Source organism: Fukomys damarensis, unplaced genomic scaffold (genome assembly GCF_012274545.1).
Source record: "Fukomys damarensis isolate Sample0158 unplaced genomic scaffold, DMR_v1.0_HiC HiC_scaffold_1, whole genome shotgun sequence".
Taxonomy (NCBI): Eukaryota; Metazoa; Chordata; class Mammalia; order Rodentia; family Bathyergidae; genus Fukomys; species Fukomys damarensis.
The window spans coordinates 32858193-32877713 of record NW_022900913.1 but is presented as its reverse complement, the minus strand read 5'-3'; the positions used below and the strand labels follow the sequence as shown (position 1 = coordinate 32877713).

Sequence of the window (19521 nt, the reverse complement as noted above, 5' to 3'; positions counted from 1 at the left end):
AAAAAAAAAAAAAAAAAAAAAAAAAGAAAGAAATACCCAATTTATTAATTTTGTTTTTATTTTTAATAATTCTATCCTGTAGTTTAAGTAAGACTATTGCTAGATTTGTAAACTGGATGTTTGCTTTATTTATAAACTTTCTCTTTTAATTGTAAATTGTAAATACCTTTGAGGTTTTTGTGTTTTCCTCAATATTTCAGTCATATCCCATACAATTTTATTTTCATTAAATTTTAGGTAACACAATTTCAGTTCTTATTTCTTTTTTGTTCCAATCTTTTTGAAGAGTATTTTTGTTTTGTTTCAAGTTTCAAAGATTTGGGGAGTTATTCTTTACTTTCCTTTTTTGGAATTCATTAGACTTTCTTGGTGGTCAAGTATATGACTGATTTCTGAACTTTATATGAAAATAACCTTTACGTACAATTGAGCTTGTTATTGACTCTATTTAGCTCCTTATTTTCTCTAGTAACACTTGAGGACAGTGTGGCTTAGAAAACAATGAAAGTAGAATTAAAAATATCTGAATTCTAGTTTTAGCATTGCTACCAATAAACTGCACACACATTACTTTCTCTCCTTTGAATTAATACAGTATTGCTTATAAAAAACTTGTGATTGTGGAAATGTTCAATATGGTAATAGATATGGTAGCCACTAGCCATATGTGGCTTTCAAGCACTTGAACTGTGATACTGTACCTGACAAACTAAAGTTTAAATTTTTCTTAATCCAGATATATGTAACCAAGTGTAACTAGTCTACCCTCTTGGATGATGCAGGTTTAATCAGGGAAATTAAGGCTTTGGACTCAATAAATCTTAACATAACCCATTTTAAAATCTTAGCTTTCAAGTTGTGAATTTATGTATTTTGAAAGATGCTATGATAAAATGGCAAATTTAAGTAATTAGAAAGATCAATAGTTGAGAGATGGTAAAATTTTGAAATTTTTGTGTCCAGTTCGAACTAGTATTTTTGAGACCTAGATATTACCTAAATTTTATAATTGAGGCTGTTATAATCTAAAGGCTTTGAAATGCAAAATTATTTTTGTGGGCCTTAGCTTCCAAAAGTTAACCCTAAGGTGAAAATCACACTATTCAAATTATGCTTCTAAGTATATTTCACTTCTTTGTCAAAGGTTGGGAAACCATAAAATTCTGTCATACATTCTTTCTTCCAAGAGAACAAAAAAGAATCAAAAACTGAAGCTATAAATTATTTAAGGAATTTTAAAAATAGGAGATTTATGTTATAGTTTGTTGAATTACATTCAACAAAAAATGGAGAGCCTTAAGTGCTTTTATTATCTGCAAAAATGGTACAAAGGCCCAGTGATACACAAGCTTGCTTGAATTCTTTACCAATGTAATGTTTATGGTACGGCATTGTTGGATGACTTCTAATACTTGATTATATGAACACTAGGATGTGTGTTAGTGAGATTTTCAAGAACGGTTCTGGACCAGATCATGGTTGTTGTTAAGAACCAGATACAGCAGCTGACTTCCACTTGGGGGCCATATGATATAGTGACATACAGTTTTAGACCCTAGAGTTTTCTTGATGAATTCACACTATGCAAAGCATATGAGGTCGAGACTGAACGAAGATGAGTTTTCCATCTCTCATTTCATCCTCTCCCCAGACCCTCACTGTCTAAATGTATTCTAGGCAAAAGCATCTGAATTACATTTATGTTTCTCCCTCTCTTCTCTGACAGCCAGGATAGTGGAATTTCCCTAAACAGAGTGCAGATAGAATTTTCTTATATCCAATAAATTCGGGTTGACCCTATGACAGCTTGATAACTGTCAATTGCAGTATTTGTAACAATATTTAATTAATAGAGAATTACTAAAGAATAAAATCTTTTATATATATTCATATTACCCAAATCTGGCTGTAAGCACCAGTTTCTAAATTGGTAGTAATATCAGATCTCCAGCTTTATGACAGTTTTCATTAAAGAGCAAATATATTTAGCATGAAGATCTGACACAGACCCTTTATAAACTTTGACTCAGATACATGAGTTTTGACATATTAGCTACTATCTGTTTTAAATATTTCTGGAGTTTATAGCCTAGAACGTCTAAATAATCAGACTCCCAAAATGTAAATCATAAAACTGAAATAACTTCCTTAAAAAAGATTGCATATTTCTTTTTTCTTCTTATTGACAGAACTTTATGAGAAACAGACTTATTACCCTGGCACTTGGAAGCTTTATCAGCTAATATATTTCCATCTTGAATGTAACTTCTGCTCATAATCATGTAGTTTTAAGGAAATTTAATTTTCTTTAATCATGGCTTTCAGACTGGTAAAAGATGCATGGTTTGTTTATAAGCACATTGGAAAGTTCTGTAAGTTTAGTCTTGAAGGATCTAACTGTATTTTTAGAAATTGTCTAAACCAAAAGTACATAGGATGTCTCTAGGCTTAACATTTGCCTCTTAACCAAATTAATTAACACCATCCAACAGATTAGGAGCAATAGGGAAGACAAATAGTCCAATAATTTCAACATAATGGGTATTGTAGGATAGGAAGCACATTCTATGGGGATTCAATTACTGCTTACTGGAAGCTGGAAAAGAGATTCATTCAATTTTTTTTTCTTATTTGTTCTGTAACTTTGGGTAATTCAGTTAACTTTTCTTTATATTTTCTTTTTTGGAAAGGAGAGTCTATTATGCTTACTCTCTGCAAGTGCTGCTTAGGTATTAGGGATAGGTAACGTAATTGAAAAGATGCTCAGAATGGACAAAGTAAATCATAACAGGAAAAGTGAGCTAGTAAAAGAGACATCTGTACATTTTTTTGTCATAAAATAAACATCCAGCCTACGCTCTTAACTGTTTTAAAAAAAACTGGTAATAAATTGGTTTATATTATTAAAAAGCTCTCATGAACATATTTGATTCTGTAAAAAGCAAAGTCCTATCAGAAATCTAAGATGGATAGCACGTCAGGATAGGCTTATCAAAATAATAATGATTTGGGTGGTAAAGTTCAGGGAAAGAAACCAAAAATCTCACACATGTAGTTCAGAATTTAAATTTTTTTTTTATTCTTGTGACTTTGTTAGCCATTCTAAAGTCCTAAATGTTGGATTCTGTAAAGAACTAAAATTTACTCAGCTCCCAAAATAAATCGTATTTCAATAGAAAACACAGATTCACTTAACTGTCATAAATTGACTTGATTTTGGAGTCAGGTTTTGCAAAGCTTTTACAAGCAGGCTTAGAGTCATAAGGGGAGGCTCTTGCAGAGGGAAATCCGAGCACCAATCTCTATTTTCATTTTGATGGAAAAACAAAAGCCACAGGAACAAGCTACCTGCTGTTTTTTTTTTTTAAGTAAAGTTTTAAAAATTTTAGATAAATTCTGCGTTCACAGAAAAGTTGAAGATACAGTGCAGAAGCTTTTCATATGCTCCTCACACAATTTCCCCCATCCTTACAATCTTATATTACCATAATATATTGTCAAAACTAAGAAACAAACACATTGGTACATCTATCCAACGCTGTATTTGAATTTCATGTTTTTCCATTAATGTTCTCTTTCTGTTCCAAGATGCGAATCAGAGCACCACATTGCATTTTTTCTATGCCATTTTAATAGACTAATTAGAAGAAACAAATGCCACCAAATGCTCATTATACATTGCCTAGTCTTCTCTGGTTCTTGTCAGTTTTTCAGTCTTCCCTTGTTTTCCTTTCTTTTACCATGTTGAGAAGTACTGGCCAATTGTCCCATAGGATTTCTGCAAATCTGATTTTGCGTGATATTTTTCTCATGATTAAATTCAGATTATGAGTAGAATTGCCAATACCAGAGTAAGGGGGCAAGGAGAGGTGGGTACTAAATTACAGTTAGATAAAACAAGAAAAAAAAAGTTCTGTTTGTTGAACAGTAGGCTGACTACAGGTAATTATAATTACTGTACATTTCAAAAAGTTAGAAGAAAGACTTGAAAGTTTTCTCCATGAAGAAGTAATAAATTTTGGAGGAGATAGTTTTAAGTTTATTTAAACATTAATATGTATTATTTTTGTTTTTATATACTAGTTAAAAATAAATTCAATTTAAAATTAAAAATATCACAGGGGCAAAGTGTCATAATGATAGCAGATCAGATAAGGTATCTATGTGATATGCCCTAGTCCTTATCACTAGGGTAAGATTGTATTTTCCATGTTTGTTCACCATAAGTCACTGTTTTCCTTTTCCTACTTTTTTTTTTTCCCTGAAAGCAATTCAACACATTTACACTGGCCCCAGGTTCAGTCTGAATGACACAATGTTACCTAGGAGCGCATTGTTCTCCTAATCCTACAAGTGGGGTTTTCTCAGCAATCAGAGTTAGACCTGCCTTCATTTGTGAGAAGTGCTGGGTCCTCATTTTACAGAGTACGACTTGCATAAGAGAAAAAAGTTTTAAAGGGCTCTCCAGCAGGGACTAAGGGGTATGAATCTGCCATGAACGCTCACTGCTGTTAACTTTAGGAGGTACTTAGCAGTCATTAAAGTGGGACATCAGCTGTATTCAGAGGACATCTGAATTATTAATTTAATGTGGAATTAAAGTGATTTTATGTCCTTCCACCTAGTCATTGATTAATAGGGCACCTACATTTAGTATATATAGAATGCTCTTTTGCAGTTGCCCTTAGTGAGTTTTTAAAAATTATCTTCTATATTATGCTTTTATCTTTTTTACTGTGAATAAAAACATGGGCAATGATTTTGATTCTGTTGTGTTCCTTAATAACCTTCTTTCATCCACAGTGTCTCTGTAAAAGTTCTATGCAACTAACAGAGAGCAGTACAATTACAATAATTCTGTAATTGTGCTCTTTAGAACTCTGCAGACAGTGGGAAGAGGTAATAGAGCACGTATGTTTTTGCCTGTAGTTTTGGTTCCCACACTCTCTTTGAGGAACCAGAAACTCACACCTTCTTTCTTTGAAGAATCAGAAAAGTTTCTGATAACAATGGCTATTTCCTGACTGCAAAAGACATACTGAAAATGTTATATTCCATGGGAATGAGTTCTTGAGGGAATTGATATATTTTAGTGCATCGGGGTCATATAAAAATGATTATTACATTTGCATTTGTGTGTTAGCTGTTGTCTTTGTGCTGATTATCCAGGAACCTCTTAAAAATGACGTTATTCTTTTAAAAAAATTCTCTGATTGTAAATGGGGCATTTTATCCCCATTGCAACAACTATTTGGGTTTATAAATACAGATCTGCTTCTGAATCTGTAAAAGATAAAGACCCAAAAGCTCCATTGCTTAGTTTTATCTAATAAACTGACTTAATTACCTTATATATAGTGTAATAACACTTAAATTATTTTAAGTGAAAACAAATCCATATATCTGTGCTAAAACACTTGCTCAAGCTCTTTCTCTGGATGTCTTTTGTGGGAGGCCTTGGAAAACAAGGTGAGCTCAGCCATCTTGTTTGATGTTTGTTTTCATTTCTGTAGAATAATTAATAGACTATGAACACTGAAACTATATCTTCAAAATAGAGCTATGAATAGCACAATTTTTTTCTTGTTATCTGTTTTAGTAACTCACCAAACAGATCAGGGTTCTTATCTTTCTGACCTTGTAACAAGTTAACCTACCCAGCCTACCTTATTTACAACAATAACAACAGCAAAATTTGGTAACACATTGATTATACTTTAGATAAACAAATATATTATTTTCATAGTTCTGTTAATATGTAGTCTTATTCATTTTTCTGTATGAAGGTGGACTTAATGGCCTTTGTATAATTAATGAAAAAATATATATATTTTCTTCATTTGGAATGATGGTGTTTCATAAGTGAACTAACTATAGACACCTTCTTGAATGCTATTTATACTTTTATGAAATGAGAGTATATAGAATAGAACTCATTTTCCTAATTTGAAGTTAATTGATTTATTTTGGAATCAAGCCTATTACATTTTTGACATTTTTCTAACCTGCACAAGTGGTTGGTCTGGATACTCTAATAAATGAATGAATGAATGAAGATTCTGATCATGATAAGAAAATGAGAGTCATTTGTATTAGGCTTTTCATTGCTTAGATTCTTTTGCAATAAATAATGTTTTAAAGAAACTTGCTATGGCTTTTGGTCTGTACAATTACTGCTATAAACTGGTACAGAAAGTTTCTGTGCAGAGAAAAACTTCATTTTTGAATATTCTGCCTGAAAGTAGAAAGTGCCCGCATTTAGCAAATAATCTACCATATATAACAATCCAAATATTTTTAAATTGATACATGGTGTGAGTTTTATTATACTTATAATACTTGTAATAGATTTTACTTATTTGGTTTTCCAGGGGGAATGAACTTTACACTTTAGGAATTTTTGAAAGAAAATTGAAGTATCAGCATTGGGATTTTAGAATTTATATTGTGGATTTCATTGTTTTGGGAAAGAGAGCATTCAGTAGCTGTGAGCTGTTCAAAAGAGAGAATTTTGTATGCTCAGGAATATCACACAACACACAAGTATTAAGTAGATGTTAATTAATACCTAATGGTTGAGATATCTGGTTTCTTAGGAATTTTTTCATTTGTCTCTTCTAAACGATTTCTCTTCCCACTTGAAAAAATAAACAAAAGAAATTCAGTATGTTTATTAAATGATATTTATTTAGCATTCAGTGCTGATGAGGATATAAAAATGTTGAATACCTTTATGAGAGTTAATTTCAAAGTACCATAGTCTGTCCTCTTACTCAGTCCCTCCTACTTCAGTGAACGAATTTGTTGAATTTTTAACTTTGCTACTTCTTGAGGGGGTTTTAATTTCATGGCTTGTTTTAGTCACCTCTTGTTGGGCCAGTTCATTCGTCTTGGGTTGAGTGTCTTCTCCAGTTTCTGGAGGTGACAGTAGGAGAGATTCCCTAGGTGTCTTCATTATCCCAAGCTACTGTGGTCATGTATGGAAAGAAAATATGAGTTAAGAGTAGTGGGAACTCAAGTAGTCGAATTACAAATGACTTGCTGCACTTGTGTGTGCTGCAATTTGAATCACTACCGTAGAAAGGATTAAGGTGCATATACTTTGGGAATACTCTTTTTCTTCATCCTTTCTTGGGCATAGTGCTCCTTCATCATTGCTCCAGAAATGTACAGTAATTCTGGAAGTAGAAAGTAGAGAGGGAAGAGGAGGAAGTCCGCTCAGCACTCAGAGCCTAGACAGACATGGGTGAGCTGATCCTTTGCCCTTCCACCCCTCCTCTCTGTCCTTACCCAGTTTCTACCCATGATATATAAAGCTCTTCATTTGTTTTCCTTCTTACATTTTTTCCTATCTGTAAACCAGTAAGCTTTGATTAGTTTTCTTATAAACTATAGTATCTTGTAAACTATGTAGCATTTATAAACTATAAACAGTCATATATTTGTACAAACAAAACTTTTGCTTGAAGATGGAATTCAGTTTAAACACATACTGAGACAATCTGTTATATATCAGTCACTGCATTGAGCTGGAGCAGAACAGGAAGTTAAGAGACTCATATTCTAAGGAGCAGTGTGATGTCTTTCACCTATGATAGGTGATCTCAATCATGGGTGTTAATGTAGAAGCACTGATATATCTGGACAGGTGATAATCATAGCTGGATGGAGTCTTGGAAGTCCCCTATTATGTTTTAAGTTACTAGATTTGAGGGGATGAGAGACAAGGTCCCTCTGATGAGGAAGAATTTAATTGTAAATACCCATATGACCATACCACTACCTGCCAGTAGACCATCAGTCCTGCTTTTAATGTGGTATATTCTAAACTGGATACAGGCAGATACTGTTACAGGACCCAAGAGTGGTCTGCAATTTTATATTGTTGATGAGGTGGGATGGAGGTTGGTGAATATTTCTTGGAAAAGTATCATACTTTGATACATAAAAGACATGCTAGAGTTCACTTGATAGCATAGGGATGTCTCTTAAGGCATAGTGTGAAGCTGTATGCTATGTAAAGCGAATTCACTGGCATAACAAAGGGAAGTGACATGAAAGGAAATATGGGAGGTAGCGTCTAGATCATCATGGGCCTTGTATGCTAGGCTGAGCTGCTTGGACTTTACCCTGAATGATTCAGAGCACAGACACAAGATAATCAGATGTTGATTCTAGAGATTATTTTCATGGCTGTGGGATAGGGATGAGAACAGTTTTTATTTTTTTTGGGGGGGGTGATATTGAGGGTGGAACCCAGAACCTTGTGCAATTTAGGCAAGTTCCCTACCACTGAGCTACATATCCTCTACCACATTATAACACTTTAAAGCAAAATCGTGAAGATTTTTGTTAGAACAAAAGTCAAGTTCAAAATATTATTATAAAATTTGAAGTCCTTAGTAATTGAAAGAATGACTGATTATATGTGGCTATGTGGGAAAGGCAAGGGACAAGGATGTTTCTGATTGGATTTTGGATTAGATGGTTGGCCAGCAGCTAAGCTAGGAAGTCAGTGGGGGACTGAGATTTGCCTTCTTAAAGATGTTTAGAAGCTGAGGTATATATTAATTAATATAATGCAAAAATCCCTTTTAAATTTTTATTTACAGAGAACTAAGATGAGTATTGGTGACTGGCTGGCAGCTCTCTTATGTATTTTAATACAAGGATTGAGTTTCTTTTCATCCTATGGGTCCACCATTTTCGGTAGATGGCAGAAGGTGGAACAATATGGAGGATTGTCAAGTTTAATGATCTAGCTTTGGAAGTATTATGCATCACTTTCACCCAATTTCCATTGGCCAGAACTTATTTATATGACCAACCCCAACTTCAAAGAGACAGGAAAATCAAGCCTAACTGTGAGCTCAAGAATAAGAAGAAAGAATTTGGGAGTACGCAGATCACCACAGAATGACTACAAAGCTTTTGAACATCAAAGTCTAAATAAAACTCAGAGAAAAGATCTGAGCTGGAAATGTGGATTTTAGAGTCATTAAAGGAAAAGCCAGTTTATATCCCAAGAGTACATGAAATTGTTTTTTTGGAGAACAAGTAGAGACAAGAGCAGTAGACCTAGGACAAATCTCTTAATTTGGCTAACATACAAAGGTTATTTGGAAAAAGAATGCCAGGAAAAAGCCTGAAAGCCTTAAGAGAGATGGGAAGAACCAGGAAAGGATTATTCCATGAAAACCAATAAGCATCCGGTTTCAAGGAGTAGGTGGAACACACTGAACTGCCATAGAACAGAAATGTAGTCTACTGCCAGGGTGTCGACCAATCAGACATTTGACCGATTGAGTGTAATTCTCCTTTCAGGCAGTCAAGGGAGAAAGCAAATTTCGGGTTTCTGTGTAATAAACAGAAGGGTAGAGGTAGAAGGGAAAGGAGCAGGGAGAGAAGGAGAGAGACACACACCTGGGGTGGGGGTGGGGAGCGAGAATGCGTATGAGTGAGCTAGTTCAAGAGGGTAAGTAATAAAACAGGTCCCGGAGAGGCCAGGAATTGAGAGCCTATGAAAATGAAATGTCAAGTTTATTACATTGTCCTTTTGTGACATGTTAATTTTTAACCTGTGTTTTGGTGTATAGTTGGTATTTATCATAAGTAATTTGGCTAGCTTAACCTAGCAACATAGAATGTAATTATATTTCTACTTCCATATCAGTTGGTTTACATGAATAATTCACCTGTCCAGTGAAATACAATTAATCTACGACAGGAAAATCTCTCTCTTTTTTTATTTTGAAAACAAAATCTAACAAAAGAGAGAAAATGTAACTGTTTAGCTTTGCTAAACTAAGGCAAATTATAAGTTTTTATTTTCCCTAAAGAAGGGGTAATAACCTGGTTCTTTGTGTTTAAACAAATGTTATTGTTATCTTAGTTTTCTGCTCTCTTCTTAGCTAAGATCTTGTTAAGAGGAACTATTCGTTCTTAGAGCATTTTGTAATAGTGAGGCAGACAGAAATAAAAGAGGCTTATATTTATTTGGATTGAGATGGGTACTTAATGTTCTAGTTTTTAATATTGAACAACAAGCCTCACTTTTATTTTATTAATAAACCACTGCACAGCTATCTTTCCCTTTTACTGCCAGTGAGTTCATGTTTTCTGCTGTTATGCACATAACGTTACTTAAAAATGTTTTAGAAATTGTTTCTATATGTTATAAATTGTTCCTTGCTTAAGACCAGAATGTTGAGAGGTAACAAATTTGGAAATGAGCCATTGTTATTATGTCCTAATGAAAAAGTTAATGGTTAGAGTAATTTTAAAGATGGTTTATATTTTATTTTAAATAACATTTTGCAGCACTGTCAAATATATTTATTTTACTTTTTCTTAAAATCCTTAAATTACTACCAAAGATCATGTTCAGAACTTGAATTGCTATTTCTTTGGGGTATTGTAATTTAATATTTGTAGTTTGATGCATGAGGTTTTTAGTTACTAGCTATTTTGGGGGGATATAATTTAGTTTTTCTACTTTGATGCCTTGACAGTTTTAATTTCATTGAAGTTTTGGCATGGGTAAATGGGATCAAAGGAGGTGAAGTATATTGAAAGCAGTGATTTTAATTTAAATCTATTTTCTAGAAAAAAGGCAGAAAATCTTCTCATTCATCTTTAATTCCTATCTTGGTACCTAGTTTTCCCTGAGTAAATATTTGTGAATTGAGAATAATAATTGAATCAGTGTCTTTTTCAGAAAAGGTGTGGCTGTATCATAATGAAGCATACGACATATCTAGCCCATTTTATTCCAACATTCTTTTCATATTTGATATCAGGGTCAACCCTTAACCGCAAAAAGATGAGCTGGCTATGAGCTGAACTTCAGCAATCATCTTCCCATTATGCTAGCCAGAATATATTTCAGAACTAATGGTGCACCATTCAAGAAATGTATGTTTGCTGATGAGATTTTAAAGAAAGACTCACTTTGTGTCACCCTGGCCTAGTTCTCAGTAATGCCCAGAAGCTCTTCTTCATTAGAGGCTTATTTTTCACCAACTCCAATATCACTTTCTGTCTTATGATTCATTTTAAGGTATATTTTTAGCTTCTCGATCTCCCTGTTTTATCAGTTCCTTGTTTAGAGTGTTGAATAAGATGTTGGATTTGAGGAAAGAAGATGAGGTTGGAATAGGGGACTATATGCCTTTTCAGCTGTTGCCTGAACTTTTAGTGCTGTCTGCCACCCCCAAATCCATTCCATTTACTTCTTCATTCACTAAGTAGCTAAGCTGCACCTCTGGAAATGCCCAGTGGTGTGTTAGATATTTGGATAAAGAGGTGGGTTATAGTGCCTAACACAGTATCTGAAATAATAACCTTCTTCAAGAAGCAGTAAACATCCCCTTGAGAGCTTTGTTTAGCTCCGTGCCCTTTTGTACAGCTGTAACAACTCTGATTCTCGTGGAATTCTCACCTGCCCATCTAATTCATTTGGGCACCACATTATTATACTAGTTAGACTAGATGCTATAACAAATAAGCCCCATTTCAGTGGCTTAGCACTCTATTTATTTTTCAATGATATTGGACAATGCAGTATGCTTTTAAGGACACTCTATTACTTGTGGTCAGTTAAAAACCCAGAATGAGAGAAACTCAGGCACCTTCCGGAGTTTCCTGGGTTATCAGTATTCAGACTGCAGAAGGTGAAAGAGCATAAAGGACTGCGTACCGAAGATTTTTGAAGGCCTGTGCCTGGGCATCACAAATATCATCTCCCTTTCTTCCACTGCCTGGAGCCCAGGCATGTGGCCACCTCTAACTAAGAAATGCAAGCAGTTCAGCCCCAAAAGAATGTCTGGTGGGCTGGGTTCAAAGTAATTATGACTATGTGTTATATAACACCCTCCCTCCCCCGCCGCTGATAGAATGACCGGTCTTCCTTTAATAATTGATTATGTTTCAGAAATCCTTTGGCTATTGGAATGGAGTAAAATATTTTTTTTTCTTATTACAATACAGTGAACATAATGAAAGAGTAGGTAAACCAAATATTTGGAGGTTTCACTGTTAATCTTAAGAGATTCTGATTTTCTCCCTCACAGTATTGCTCTTCCCCACCTGGCAAACTGGTTTGGTGAAATCTCACCTTAGTGAAACCCTCCTGAGCTTCCCTCTTTCACCCCTGCCTCCCTAGGCACAGTTAGCAGTTGCATCCCCAGTGTTCTGCTTGAGGTCGAACATACCTGTTAGTTTCATTCATTCATCTCTTTGCCCACTCAGATATTTGTAATGGAAAGAGAGAAAGGAGAAAGAAAAGAAAGAGTGAGGAGGGGAAACTCACTGTGATAGAGTAGTACAAAGGGCATAGGGAAAATACATGTAGTTCTACATTAGTTATAAGGGAGAGTTGAAAGGGTGAGGACTGCTTCTTTCAGAAGAAAAAAGTTTAGTCCAAATCTCTTATTATTAATGGATTCTCTCCCTTCACAAAATGATTAGCTCTTCAGAGAAATTACCATATTTTGATGATCTCTGGTGTAGCAGCAGTCATATGCTGGACACTCAGATGAATCAATCAGTTCAAGTGTAATTGAATACCTCTATAAGCTTTATTTATTATACACTTTCCTATACATTGACTTATATTGTGCTCAACAGAGCTCTATGATAAGACATTTTTACTTGTTTTAAAATAATGAACTCAAATTAAGAAAATTGATGATTTGCCATTGCTACATAGTAGATTAACAAGATCTCAAGTGTTCTATATCTAATTTTGTGCACTTTTCATGCTTGGAAACAGACATTTCAATATCAAAATGGAACTTTGAAATTTATGTTGTGTGCTTTGGGGGATAAAACATCGAATCACCTGAATCTTTGAATGATGAAGACTATTCATTTATGTTGACTCAAGCAAGTTTTTTTTCTTTAAATAGAAATGGTTCTTCCATCATGTCTTATAGTACTTTATTATTCCTGCCAGCACAGTGTTTTGAATGCATTAGGTGCCCTGTAAATATTTATTAACTAATTGGCAGTGATTTAAATTTTGTACATTAGATTTACCTAAATGAGACAAGCTTCCTGATAGAAAGTGTCATTAATTTTTTGTGTCATAGGAGACAAAGTTTGCCTGTGTTACATTCTAAATCCTGGAATTTTATAAGAATTTTTCAGCACATTGGCTTAGTGTGTTTAGCTTTGGAATTTTACAGTCACTGTTTTCATTCTTATTTATCCATATTTTATAGCATAAGGGTATCAGCAATCTCTACAAAAATGTTATGATTTGATGCACAGTTTATTAAAGTTGCAGTTGGCAAAGGATGAAGGCATTGCTTTGTAGAAGTTTAAAATTTCACATTTTCATATAGTCTGATTCACTTCACGCTCGTATTTCTGAAAGCAGAATCATTTAGTATCCTCCACACCTCGTTCGCACTTGTTACCAGCTGCTGCCCATCTCATTCAGTGGCAGCTCTAAACCACAGAGCACTGTGACTACTTCCTTCTTCCCTTTATAGCACTCATCTAATTCACTTTTATGTTGTATTGCTTTAACCTCTAAAATGTCTCTGAAGTCATGGAATTCAAGACCCTGTTTTAAAATCAGGTGTTGATTGCCTTTCCTAATCTCTTTAGAGAGCTCTGAAATGGAGGAAAAAGAGACTTCCAAGAGTTTACTGTCAAATCAGCAAGAAGACTTAGGTTAAAAACATAAATAAATTTTAAGCAAGTTTCAATGTTAGAAGACACTTCTCTTTGATATACTTGAGTAAGAATTTATTTCATCATCTCTGGAAACACTGGCTTTTTCCCAACTCTGCAACCAAGAGAATGAATAGATAGTCGAAAGTTTTCAAAGTGTATGGCACATAAAGTATGGTTGGTATATAATGAATGAGGGGATGAATGGATGGGCAAAAATAGAATGGTAATGGTGAGAAGATTGTAAATTCAGTTTCTGTTTTCTGATTTTGCTTAACAAGAATATGTTTTGTAAAATTTTGTTTTGTTTTATTTTTCCAAGAGCATGAGAAGTGCCAAGTGTTACAAAGAGGGTCCCACCTTTCATGGTTCATGTTAATCATTACTAGATAAACACCTCTAGTGTCTGAGTCTGCTATTCAAAAGCATTTCAATGTGTAGACATTCAAGACTGCTTTAGAAAATATATGTAGTTGAAGACTCAGTGGTATCTATTGTGTGTTTAAAAAGAAAGATGTGGAGGATGTCAGTGGTTTTATTAGCATTTCAATGTGATATTTTTGCCAGAATTTTAGAAATGTTCTTAAATTTTTTCTTATCTACGGATTATCTTATTGTCAATAGGTTATCCAAAAAATCATGTTACCACTTAATGAAAATACCGTAATATTTATCCTGAACTTTGTCCTTCATCCATAGAATAACTGTATAATAAAATATTAGGTTGTAAAGCTTCAAATACTAAGCAGTGAAGGTTAATGAAATTTTCTCATTAATTATTCCAGTGATTTATCCACAAATTAATTTTTTTCTCCCATATATGATAGATGTGAAAGACATAGAAGTACATATTTTCTGTTTCTGTTTTGCAGGGGAAGATGGTGAAAGGAATGGGAGGTGCTATGGATTTAGTGTCCAGTGCCAAAACCAAAGTTGTGGTCACTATGGAACATTCTGCAAAGGTAAAATATCTTCTGCTTCACAAATGCAACTTTGGGAAATTCGCAGTATGCCACAGCTATGTACACAAAGTCACCTGACTCTTATTTTTTATTGTTTGCTCTGGGTCATTCAAGGTGATAGCACTTATATATTAGAGAGAAAGATAACAATGCAAGTAGTTATTATTATTTGGCTAAATGGTTTTACTTTGAGAAGAGCCAATATCAGGGTATTCTTTGAATATCTGCCTTGCATCCACATTAAAAGTAAAAGCTTTAGTATCTCCAAAAGTAGTAAAAATATGTTGAGGCAGATGTAATTGATTCAAGCTCATAAGCTTGATACAGATATTTTTACATTTCTATAGAAAGAGCTTTAGAGAAATTGAGTCATTTGCCTGAGGTCGGGTACCTAGTGGAATTGAGACTAGATTATGGTGTCTCTAACGCCATAGGCCAGTTTCCTAAGCGTGGAGTCTTTCTTCGTTGTTCTTGAATTAGTGTCTTTGTACCATCTGATCACTTTCCTGACCTAATTCCTTTGGTTTCTGCTAATTTGAAGAGTCAGTATTGGGTGGTACCTTCTTCTTTTTATGTCATTTGTTCATTTTCCTTTATCTTTTATCATTCTTAGTTTTTAAATTTACTGGTTCTCATGTAGAGACCTGCTAATTTGAGGTGCGATGGAAGTACATTTGTCCTGTTTTTATTCAGTGATGGCAGCATTGTGTGCGAGCGTGGAGCTGGAGGATTTGTACTTCGCTTGGTCTCCCAGGGAGAGTTCTGTTATAGTCATGTGTGCTATGAAATGGCTCTGCTGTGGAAACTGCAATAAGTACGAATTATCATAAATTGTTTAGCAAACAGTGGGAAGTGAGCAGTGGTGCATAAATATGGAACAACAGAAATGGAACCAAAACAGGTGATTTCTGAGAGATGCTTGCAAAAGCATCCAAAATATATTTCAGAGGCAAAAGGATGGCAAGCATGAAAATCAAATCTAAATCTTTTCTGGAACATAATATTTATTTGGAGAAAACTCTTTCTGATTTCCCTTTTGTTGTTACTTTAATGTTGACACATTGGTACTGAAGTCTGGCATAGTTTGAAATTTTTCTGCATTGATTTTCAAAACATTATGCCTGTATTTAGCAAATTCATTCTCTCTCTCTCTCTCTCTCTCTCTCAACCTCTCTCTCCTCCTTCCCTCCCCCTTTCCCTCTTTCCCTTCCTCTCTCCCAAGTCTTTCCTTTTTCTTCAACTGGAATTTCTGATAGAGGAAAATAAATGGTATTTCAAGCTGTTGACTAGAAATCCCTGAGGACAGCGTTTTACAGAAGCAAGATCACTTTACCTTTCTGTATTTTTTTTCCTTTCAGTGAGGAAATTTGCATTTTTTTACTGGAATTAGAGTTAGGTATTTTTCTCCAGATACTTTCATTTGAACAAACCAATAAAAGTGTACATGTGGTTAAAATAATTATAATGATTTGCTCACCCTTAGTAGTTAACTTTGAGTTTTTCATACCAGAGAAACTATTTGGTATTTACTCATGTAAAGGTACAAGATCCCAATGATGCATGTAACTGTACTGTACACCTAAAAAGTACCAGTAAACTTAATGAAAAAAAAGTAGTTAGATAACCTTGAAGTTTACTAACAGAGTGTCTCTTCTTACCGCCTTCACGTGTTCTTACCAGACTTCACATCTACAGTCCTACAGCGCATCATGGGTGCTGCTCGGTATTGTCTACCTGGACCCATGACCAGCCCAGCTAAAGGCAATGTGGAGACCTCATCATGTCTTTCCTACATCTTTTATTCTAGTTCCAGGTTGGTAAGGGCCAGAAAAGAGACAGAGAGTGGAAGCTCTTCACTCCTGGCAACCTCTCCATTTAGAGTCCTGTTCTTTTGCACATGCCAGGTAACTCTGATTGCCTTGTGATCAAGAATATCTGAGGGAACGAATCCCTATTCTTTTATAAGACATGAAAGTGAAAAGTTTGAAATGAAGAGTTAAAACTTGAAAACAGAAATGCAATCTTGTATTCCCAGGCTGCTAATTCATTTTCCATATGTAGGTGCACGTGTCCACTGGTTTTTCGGAAGAGGCTTTCTTTCCACTCCTTTTGTCATCTGCAGGGTTACAGGTGTTATCAAAACAGCATTGGTTGTTTTAATTAGAGAAATGAAGACTCTTTCTTTGCAACCAGCTGTTTTCTTTTATTTTTTTGTATTTATTTATTTCTCAGTAGTGGGGGTAGAACTCAGTGGGGCAGGTGTGGTGCCAGTGAGCTAAATCCTGGCCCTGCAACCAGCTGTTTTGTTTAAGTTAGGGCCAGCAGCTTCTGGAACCTGAAGTCTGGCTGCCTCCTGCTCCTGGAATCAGTGGCTTCTAGGATGTGTGGTAGGCATAGGCATCAGATGATACAGTAAGATTTTCACTGAGGTTGAGATATCTGGGTCCCAGGCAAAATGAAGTAGACAGATTTTGGTTTGGTTTTGTGTTGGTGTCTGATCACCTTTTATCACTGGCATATTCCAGCTTCTGGGTGGTACTGTGAAGAAGATCAGGATGTAGTCCGGAAAAGCTTTTCTGGTTAAGTGGGAGTTTGATTCAGTTGGGATCTGCCTGTGTTCATCTCCTGCCACATTCTTACCAAACTGCCTCTGCACAGGTCCCACCCAGATCTTCCATTGTTAGGAAGGTTTCAAAATCATCCCTTTCTTTGTGTTCATCTTCCCTGGCCAATGGTTTCCTTGCTGTGGTGTGCTTACAACAAAACAACCTAAAAATATAATTTTGCCCCTGGTATTTATCTTTCTTGCATTTTGTACTAGAATCTTCCAGGTTTTATCTGGGTATGTAGTGGTCCAGTGATAGACTGCATTTCCTGGCTTCCCCTGCCTATAGATACATTAAGATCACCAGGCTTAGTTCAGTGGGATTTAAAAATTATCAATATCTGCAATTTCTAAGTCATGTCCACAAATATAAAGACAATTACCCTGGACTTTCTTTGATCTTATTCTGTCCATTTGATAAGTACACTGCAGCCTTGGGCCCAAAGTTGTAAGTTCTGAAGGATATAGACCTGTCCCAACAACGTACGTCAGTAGATTACCCATTCCTTTCTTTATAAGTTCCTGCCCAGACTCCATCCTTGCCTCTTGGCTCTATTTACTCTCTGCACCTTCCTTGGGTGTCATCCAGTTTTTCAGGACCAAATATTTTTCATACAGTTCTTCTGAATCCTTTGCTCCTCCACATGATGTGCTCTAGAACTATATTTCTAACTCCCTGTCGGCAACCCTACTTGGTTGTTCCAGAGTCACTTCAAATACATCACATCCACAAGTGAAATCATTCTTTCCACTGAGTGAAATTTTCGCCATTTTGCATAGCTAAAGAAGTGATGATCTCTCACCCTCTATCTGAAAGCATCCTGTCTGAACCCTACAGCAACCACAGTAAATATTTCATTCACAGTATTCCTGCAGGTTGCTCCTTCCTGTATATTTCTACTCTTTTGACCCCTGTTTGGGCCCATATCATGTCCATATCTATCACAATTAAAGTGTCCCAAAGATCCTCTGACTGCTGAACTCTACTTCTTGGTGATGAAGCCCACCACTGATGGTCTGTTCAATCTAAAACTAAAGCTGGATCAAGCGGCTTATATTTAAAATCTTTTAATAATGTTACCACTGTTCGGTGCATCTTAGTGCACTTGCCTTTTGTGATCAGCTCTCCTGCTGCCTGCCATTTCTTCAGGACTGCCCTTTTGCTGGAATCTCCACAGTGTATCTGTTGGTACTCTTTTTTTTTTTTCTCCTCATTGAGTTTATTGGTACATTTTAGGTATATAATACAGTTACATTCATTACTGGGATCTTGTACCTTTACATGACAGGTCTTGGTTCTCATTTTTTCCCCTTACCCCTGCCCTCCCTTCACACCCTCCTCCCTTCCCTATTTACAAATACTTTATTTCCATTTTTTCATTTCCTCATTTTTTTCCCTTTTCCCTTGTTCCTTTCCCCTACCCTTCCCATGGGTTTCTTCTTTCTATTCCCTCATTTTGCCTGTCTCACTGCTGCCTCTAGAAAATCAAATAAATTATCTAATGTTTTATGGATATTTGGTTAATACCTTCTTTCTATCCTCCAGAAAGGAGTAGTCTTTGGTGCTTTGTCTTCTAGTTTGTTAGAATTATCTTATATTAGTGTGTTAGTTTACTTGTTTATGCTATCATGAAACATTTATGGAGGATCTGATATGTGTCAGGTATTATGCAAGGGTCTGAGAGAATAAAATGATGGAGAGATGAAATCATTTGTTTTCAGGCAGCTCAGAGTAGCCTGGGAAGAGAGTCATAGAAATGAATAACCAACAGGTTAGTGGATATAAAACAAGAGTGTGTAGTTGAACACCAAGTTCCATTGTGTAAGAGCAACTAAGAGCTTCCTGTGGGATTTATGTAACATTTTTAGGGAGATTTGAAGGATGGGCAGTTTGACAGTGGCAGATGCTAAATTGTTGCAAGGAATGGGGCCTTCGGCAGTGGGACTCGCAGGACAATGTGTGTGGAGGGTTTCACAGTTATGACCTTGTTGTCCCAGAACAAAGGGAGAAGGATTAGGTAGAAAACACACACACACACACACACACATGGTCTGCTTTTATATAGTGGCCAAAGCTTTAAAAATGTAAATGGGACTGAATCATTTCTTCTTCAGCTCAAAGGCCCTCAGTGGCTTCCTGTCTCACTTGGATTCAAGGCCAAAGACCGTACTACTGTATTACGTGGTTTGATTTCACACCCCTTTCTCTCTGATTCTGTTATCCTTCTCCCTCTTACTCATTTACCTTCAACCATAATCTCTTCCTTAAAGTTT

General features: G+C 35.4%; 1 protein-coding gene across 1 annotated transcript in view; it reads left to right on the top strand.

The window, feature by feature from the left end:
- Oxct1 (3-oxoacid CoA-transferase 1) overlaps positions 1–19521 on the top strand; it is a 119621-nt gene that overhangs the window by 82035 nt on the left and 18065 nt on the right. The window contains exon 14 of the mRNA XM_033761347.1: positions 14553–14642. Within this exon, the coding sequence (XP_033617238.1) occupies positions 14553–14642 (90 nt within the window). The remainder of the gene's footprint in view (positions 1–14552; positions 14643–19521) is intronic.